This window comes from Penaeus chinensis, chromosome 5 (genome assembly GCF_019202785.1).
Source record: "Penaeus chinensis breed Huanghai No. 1 chromosome 5, ASM1920278v2, whole genome shotgun sequence".
Taxonomy (NCBI): domain Eukaryota; kingdom Metazoa; phylum Arthropoda; class Malacostraca; order Decapoda; family Penaeidae; genus Penaeus; species Penaeus chinensis.
Genome location: NC_061823.1, coordinates 37655428 through 37664975, shown reverse-complemented (window position 1 = coordinate 37664975; position 9548 = coordinate 37655428). Strand labels below are relative to the sequence as shown.

General features: G+C 29.5%; 1 protein-coding gene across 1 annotated transcript in view; it reads right to left on the bottom strand.

The window, feature by feature from the left end:
* Positions 1-1468: 1468 nt before the first annotated feature.
* Positions 1469-9548, bottom strand: part of LOC125025598 (adenosine receptor A1-like) — a 15565-nt gene continuing 7485 nt past the window's right edge. The window contains exons 4-7 of the mRNA XM_047613622.1: positions 8965-9059; positions 8190-8333; positions 7540-7668; positions 1469-1528 (exon numbers count right to left, since the gene is read on the bottom strand). Of these exons, the coding sequence (XP_047469578.1) occupies positions 1469-1528; positions 7540-7668; positions 8190-8333; positions 8965-9059 (428 nt within the window). The remainder of the gene's footprint in view (positions 1529-7539; positions 7669-8189; positions 8334-8964; positions 9060-9548) is intronic.

Genomic DNA, 9548 nt, shown 5'->3' with positions numbered 1-9548 from the left:
TAAGTCCCTTTAACGCCTTTTAGGTCCCTCTGTTCCTTGAAAAGTTATGATAAGATTTTTAATCTCGTCTCCTTGCTTAGCGCTGCAACATTTCACCTGTTCGGGACTCGCTTATCCTTGCATGAAGTATTGTTAGCGTTTCTTAGGAGGCTCCTCTTCCTGTGATCTCCTTGACACGGCTGAATGATAACGATTTTTACCATTATCTAAGCTTATTTTGGATGTTCTGTGCTGATTCTGAAGTCCGCTGATGTCACGTTTCTGGGCGGGCGTTGCTATTTTCTTCTTCGAAGAATGTCTAGAGGAAAGTCGATGGGCTTGAGGAACGAGTCATAAAGGGTTCTTTCTACAATGTTAGGATACTTCTACCATTGTATGTGATTCGCTGTATCTGTGATACAATCTATTTATTTATCTATCTGTCTATTCATTCATCTGTCTATCTATCTGCCTGCTTGTCTATGTATGTATGTATGTATGTATGTATGTATGTATGTATGTATGTATGTATATGTCTGCCTGTCTATCTATTTATATATCTACCAACCAATATATATATCTAATTGTTAGCCAGCCAGTTTATATCTATATATCTCATATATGTGTTTGTGTGTGTGTGTGTGTGTGTGACTGACATTGTTTGACACATTTCATTCACTGCCTGATCTCCTCACCGTTTACTCTGGTTGTTATGCAGGGCGGGCGAAGCGGAGCGTGACCTTGACCCCGAACGGGAGCCCGGTGACCCGTGACTCAAAGTTGACCTCAGCCTAAGGCGAAGCCACGGGGAATGTATGGGTTATGTTGTTAGGTAATTAGGGGTAGAAAGAGGTCAAATAAGAGTATTTGAAAGAGGAGCGGAAATCACTGTATTTTGATAAATTATTTGGCAAGATTTGCAAATATACTTTAAATATTCCGAGATAAAATGTTCCTTACCCGCATTTATCATCTTTAGGTGCATAGCATATTGAAAACTAATGCAGATCAATAAATAGATAAAGATACAATAGGAAAAAATAACATTCCTTAACCCAGTGGAATCAAAGGAAAAAAATAGATATGAGTAAAAACAGCCATTATCGTAATACATTTTTTAAGCGAGCTGGCACTCTGCATGCTAGTCAGTGTCATATTAGTGTTTTTTCGCTTAACAGTAATGGGCAACCTGCAATGCAATGTTCATTATTTCACGTACTCTCTGACTTTTGCAACATAGTATTACCAACTCAACTGACAAATGAAATTAACATGAATCAAATGAAACCCTTTTATATTTCACTTCTATTGTGCCCGTGTTTCATTTTCTATATATGATGTTATGACAAACAAAAGTGTCACGTCATATTCGCAGTATTTTTTGCGGTGAAAGACGGCAAGACAAGATTAAAACAAACTGTCAATCAGTTCTTTGTTACACAGGTTAATACAGTAAGGTATTTAGTCTGTTATCAAGTATAAAAGTTCACTAATAAGGTGATGAAGCTTTCGACATGCTCTGGCAAACATTAGCGTTGTGAAGGCATTTCTGTTACGGAGATTGAAGCGGAAAATGTGTTGGGCAATTTGAACTGATAAGGTTTGAATAGATCAGCGTAAGGATACATAGTTAAAAAGATTGTCAACTTGTTTCCTCTATAGTTAAAAATGTAAGGGCGTAGATCAAAGTATGAAAGACAGATTGTTAAATCACTCATATGGTATGTAACACTATAAAGGAAATATATGGTGTTAATGATTTTTCATTCTATCAAATGTTAATTTTATCCTGTTAATTGTGTCTTTGATATTTAAATTATTTGGAGTATGAATCCAGCGTTATGTTTCGATTTGCATTACCTATATAAGGAAATAACGTGACATTTAAAAATCGTGTAAACGATACGGTGTCCTTTGCTATAATGAATAAAGTTGTGAAACTGCAATAACAACTAAACTATTCCTAACAAAAATATGCTTATGGAGTATGAACTCAAAATTGTAGTATAATATAACCCGAATTTTTTTTAAAAAGTTGCATATTATCCCAAGCTGTAAATGGTTTAGATAAACATATTGTGGCAGCTGTCGGAAAAGGTATCACGGAGAACGAACGGACCACAGAGGTATCTTTTCGATAAGACATCTTTAGAGTGACATCAGTTACTCGTCTTTTATTGTGAAATATTTCATTCTCGTCCCTCTTTCCTTCAACAAGATAATTCACAGTATTTCCAACCCACAGAATATATATCAACAACCAACCACAACATTCGCTATTTATCTATCTATTCACCTATTTATCTATCTATTCACCTATTTATCTATCTATTCACCTATTTATCTATCTATTCACCTATTTATCTATCTATTCACCTATTTATCTATCTATTCACCTATTTATCTATCTATTCACCTATTTATCTATCTATTCACCTATTTATCTATCTATTCACCTATTTATCTATCTATTCACCTATTTATCTATCTATTCACCTATTTATCTATCTATTCACCTATTTATCTATCTATTCACCTATTTATCTATCTATTCACCTATTTATCTATCTATTCACCTATTTATCTATCTATTCACCTATTTATCTATCTATTCACCTATTTATCTATCTATTCACCTATTTATCTATCTATTCACCTATTTATCTATCTATTCACCTATTTATCTATCTATTCACCTATTTATCTATCTATTCACCTATTTATCTATCTATTCACCTATTTATCTATCTATTCACCTATTTATCTATCTATTCACCTATTTATCTATCTATTCACCTATTTATCTATCTATTCACCTATTTATCTATCTATTCACCTATTTATCTATCTATTCACCTATTTATCTATCTATTCACCTATTTATCTATCTATTCACCTATTTATCTATCTATTCACCTATTTATCTATCTATTCACCTATTTATCTATCTATTCACCTATTTATCTATCTATTCACCTATTTATCTATCTATTCACCTATTTATCTATCTATTCACCTATTTATCTATCTATTCACCTATTTATCTATCTATTCACCTATTTATCTATCTATTCACCTATTTATCTATCTATTCACCTATTTATCTATCTATTCACCTATTTATCTATCTATTCACCTATTTATCTATCTATTCACCTATTTATCTATCTATTCACCTATTTATCTATCTATTCACCTATTTATCTATCTATTCACCTATTTATCTATCTATTCACCTATTTATCTATCTATTCACCTATTTATCTATCTATTCACCTATTTATCTATCTATTCACCTATTTATCTATCTATTCACCTATTTATCTATCTATTCACCTATTTATCTATCTATTCACCTATTTATCTATCTATTCACCTATTTATCTATCTATTCACCTATTTATCTATCTATTCACCTATTTATCTATCTATTCACCTATTTATCTATCTATTCACCTATTTATCTATCTATTCACCTATTTATCTATCTATTCACCTATTTATCTATCTATTCACCTATTTATCTATCTATTCACCTATTTATCTATCTATTCACCTATTTATCTATCTATTCACCTATTTATCTATCTATTCACCTATTTATCTATCTATTCACCTATTTATCTATCTATTCACCTATTTATCTATCTATTCACCTATTTATCTATCTATTCACCTATTTATCTATCTATTCACCTATTTATCTATCTATTCACCTATTTATCTATCTATTCACCTATTTATCTATCTATTCACCTATTTATCTATCTATTCACCTATTTATCTATCTATTCACCTATTTATCTATCTATTCACCTATTTATCTATCTATTCACCTATTTATCTATCTATTCACCTATTTATCTATCTATTCACCTATTTATCTATCTATTCACCTATTTATCTATCTATTCACCTATTTATCTATCTATTCACCTATTTATCTATCTATTCACCTATTTATCTATCTATTCACCTATTTATCTATCTATTCACCTATTTATCTATCTATTCACCTATTTATCTATCTATTCACCTATTTATCTATCTATTCACCTATTTATCTATCTATTCACCTATTTATCTATCTATTCACCTATTTATCTATCTATTCACCTATTTATCTATCTATTCACCTATTTATCTATCTATTCACCTATTTATCTATCTATTCACCTATTTATCTATCTATTCACCTATTTATCTATCTATTCACCTATTTATCTATCTATTCACCTATTTATCTATCTATTCACCTATTTATCTATCTATTCACCTATTTATCTATCTATTCACCTATTTATCTATCTATTCACCTATTTATCTATCTATTCACCTATTTATCTATCTATTCACCTATTTATCTATCTATTCACCTATTTATCTATCTATTCACCTATTTATCTATCTATTCACCTATTTATCTATCTATTCACCTATTTATCTATCTATTCACCTATTTATCTATCTATTCACCTATTTATCTATCTATTCACCTATTTATCTATCTATTCACCTATTTATCTATCTATTCACCTATTTATCTATCTATTCACCTATTTATCTATCTATTCACCTATTTATCTATCTATTCACCTATTTATCTATCTATTCACCTATTTATCTATCTATTCACCTATTTATCTATCTATTCACCTATTTATCTATCTATTCACCTATTTATCTATCTATTCACCTATTTATCTATCTATTCACCTATTTATCTATCTATTCACCTATTTATCTATCTATTCACCTATTTATCTATCTATTCACCTATTTATCTATCTATTCACCTATTTATCTATCTATTCACCTATTTATCTATCTATTCACCTATTTATCTATCTATTCACCTATTTATCTATCTATTCACCTATTTATCTATCTATTCACCTATTTATCTATCTATTCACCTATTTATCTATCTATTCACCTATTTATCTATCTATTCACCTATTTATCTATCTATTCACCTATTTATCTATCTATTCACCTATTTATCTATCTATTCACCTATTTATCTATCTATTCACCTATTTATCTATCTATTCACCTATTTATCTATCTATTCACCTATTTATCTATCTATTCACCTATTTATCTATCTATTCACCTATTTATCTATCTATTCACCTATTTATCTATCTATTCACCTATTTATCTATCTATTCACCTATTTATCTATCTATTCACCTATTTATCTATCTATTCACCTATTTATCTATCTATTCACCTATTTATCTATCTATTCACCTATTTATCTATCTATTCACCTATTTATCTATCTATTCACCTATTTATCTATCTATTCACCTATTTATCTATCTATTCACCTATTTATCTATCTATTCACCTATTTATCTATCTATTCACCTATTTATCTATCTATTCACCTATTTATCTATCTATTCACCTATTTATCTATCTATTCACCTATTTATCTATCTATTCACCTATTTATCTATCTATTCACCTATTTATCTATCTATTCACCTATTTATCTATCTATTCACCTATTTATCTATCTATTCACCTATTTATCTATCTATTCACCTATTTATCTATCTATTCACCTATTTATCTATCTATTCACCTATTTATCTATCTATTCACCTATTTATCTATCTATTCACCTATTTATCTTTCATTATCCTTCTGTCTCTATCTGTATATCTATATGTCTCTCTGTCTCTATCTGTATATCTATATGTCTCTCTGTCCATCTGTCTATCAGTTTATCCATTCCTCTCTCTTTCTACCTATCCATTCACCCACTATCTTTCTGTCTCCCTGTCTATTTATATATTAATCTATTTACCTATTTCTTCCCCATCTCTTATTTTTTTCCTATTCATTTTAGTGTTTCATTTTCTGTTTTTATCTCTCGTCACGTAAAACCGAAGCGTGTCTTGGAAATAGTTCGGGAACATTAAAAGGATTCTTTCTCACCTGATCCTTCACATTTCTCATCATTAGTATATTCACTAATATATACCAGTTACATATAACGACTGATATATAACCACTTATTTATACTACATATTGTTGTAGGTAAATGTTAAACCGTCTTGGTTGGATAATTAGCCAGCACTCAAATATATACAAACACTACTTTATTTTCACTATTGATGCAGTGACTATCATGCACTAGATACAAAATAAATCACAGTGTTCTTAGGATGGCATTTTATTCTGTCTGTATGTGTATGTTAGACTTGAAACTTAATGACAAACGTGGATTTTGAATTATTAAAAAGTGGGCGTATTTCTTTACAATATGAGGGGGAAAAAAATAAATATTAACGAATATAGAAATAGGAAAGTAAAGATATGTTAATTCCCAGTTTCATAAGAACTAGTTTGAATTTTACGCTCGTATAACACTCGAACGGACTCGTAATAGGTTAAGAAGAGGTCCGGTTATCAACCCAAGAATAAATAATAGATACATAATAGCATTATTAGCATCACAGCTTAAATAAAAACTAATTACTTCCGTCCGTCGTCTCTCTTCAGTCCATCCTAAGAACATCACTTCGCAAAGCTTGGTAAGGAAAAAAGTGTGTTTATTCAGTTCTACATGAGAGGCATTAAAGCCCAGTTTCTTTCTCTCTTTCGCTTTCTCTCTATCTCTCCTCTTTCACAGACGATGCAAGTTGTGTTTATCAGCGCCTGGGTGGTCATTCGCACTTGCCCCAGATTCAGCCAAGAAAAAGCCGAAATAAAGTAATAGTAATGATAATGGTGATAATGATGATAAAAATAAAAATATAACAACGACACGAGTGATAATAATGATAATGATAATAACCATTATTATGATGATATTAATAACAACAATGATAATAACAATAACAACAATTATGATAATAATAGTGATAATAATATTGATAATAAAAATAATAATAATAATAAAAATAATAATAATAATAATAATAATAATAATAATAATAATAATAATAATGATAATAATCATAATAATGATAATAATAATAATAATAATGATAATAATAATAATAATAATAATAATAATAATAATAATGATAATCATAATAATCATAATGATGATGATGATGATGATGATTATGATAATAATAAAATAATAATAATAGCAATGATAATAAAGATAATAATAATAATAATAAGGATAGTAATAATAATAATAATAATAATAATAATAATAATAATAATAATAATAATAATAATAATAATAATAATAATAATGATAATGATAATGATAATAATGATAATAATAATAATAATAATAATAATAATAATAATGATAATAATAATGATAATAAAGAAGAAGGAGAACAATAATAATAATAGTGATAATAATAATAGCAATGATAACAACACTAACAGCAATAATATCAATAACGGCAGCTGCTCAGTCTCCCACGTAAGTCACAAGAACGGGAGACGGCTCCTGCTGAGAGCTCCCTACCCCACGTCTGTCTCAAATACGTGAGGTCGTGTTTCTCTCTTGTTAAAAAGGCCGCAAGCACTAGTGGCCTGAGCAAGTACAAGGAAAGGAGTGTGTGCTTGTGCTTTTACCTTGGATCTAACTTCCAGCATCAGGAAACTGAGGGCGTTTGCCATATCTTGCTGTGTAGGGTATGTATACAGGACCTGGATTAATGTTTGGGGTTTAACTAGTATAAGGTAGAAATTATATGGGCTTGACTGGAACAAAGGTGGTCCATGAGGATGTTTTTATATTTTCTTCAGATTATCCAAGATATTGCGGTTTGAAAGATAGAAAGGCTTACTTATGAGGATATATTCATATTGTTGATCTGATATTTGTTACTGATATTGTTAGTGGAACTATAACTTGATATTTTAAATCACAATGGCGAACAGTAATTAGGAAATTAAGTAAATTTCAAATAATCTTTTCTAAGCACATTGGAAATTATGATTTCTTAGAATTGTGCCTGAATGATTCCTAAAGACACGCGTCTATCCATCATAAATTAAAAACACATAGATCTCTCTTTAAAACGATCATAAACCCCTCACAGTTCCTTAGAAGAATCAAATCCCCCCCCCCCCCCCCAAAAAAAAAAAAAAAAAAAAAAAAAATATATATATATATATATATATATATATATATATATATATATAGATAGATAGATAGATATACATATATATATAGATATATATAACATATAAACAGATATAACAACGAACGGAATATTTACGTTGATGTTTTTCCTGAGCTGCGAGCGTTGTTCCGCGCTGACCAGGTAGAGGCTGCGGTTCTTGAGCAGGAAGAAGATGTGGCAGTAGGCGAGAATGATGAGCAGCGTCGGCCCGAAGAAGATGCAGATCCACACGATCCTGAACTGATATAAATAGATGTAGACATATGTATACATTATATATATATATTATACATGTATACATGTATGTGTATATAAATAAATACATACGTACATCTATATATATATATATATATATATATATATATATATATATATATATATATACATGTACAGTATATAAATAAATACATACGTACATCTATATATATATATATATATATATATATATATATATATATATATATATATATATATATACATGTACACATATATATGTATATATGTGTATACATACATATATATGTATATATGTGTATACATACATATATATACATACATAGATATATATGTATATACGTATATACTTAACGAATAAGTCATAATTTAATCAATATTCTATATCGACTTAAAACTAACATATACAAGAGCCTTTTTTTACTGCTCAGACCACCCACTGTGTTTACCCGAAGTCCTCGCCACGCCGGTAGTTCAGCAGGGGATACGAACACAGAGGTAGTTGCATTCTTATCATGATTACCTTTCATCAAAATAAACTCTAAGCTGTCGGAAAGGAGAGTTAAACCTATACAAAAATAATCGTATTTCTGTATAATAATAATTTCTTATACGTAACAAATCTTGCCATACTTACTGTAATGCCGTTTTCTATAAAATCGTTGTTGGCGCAGGACGGAGATTGGTAGCCCTGACCGGGGACGGCCGAGAAGGCGGCAAACATGACTGCTACTGTTTTAGGAAATAAGGTTTGCGGTTAAGTTCTCTCATGAAACGATAGTGGTTGTTCTTATGCCATTATATTTCATCTTCGGCTTGTATATATTTGTTTATACGCCCTCCAATCTATTTCTTTCTAATTGTATTTATTTCATTTCATTCAGCTTTGACAGCCCTTCTTTAACAATACATTTGTGCACTCATACAAAAATAGGTAAGAGTGTGTACACGCACCCACACACATATGAGTACGTATGTGTATGTATATCTATATATATATATATATATATATATATATATATATATATGTGTGTGTGTGTGTGTGTGTGTGTGTGTGTGTGTGTGTGTGTGTGTGTGTGTGTGTATTTATATGTATTTATATTTATATTTGTATATATAACTACATATATAGACACACACACACACACACACACACACACACACACACACACACACACACACATATATATATATATATATATATATATATATATATACATA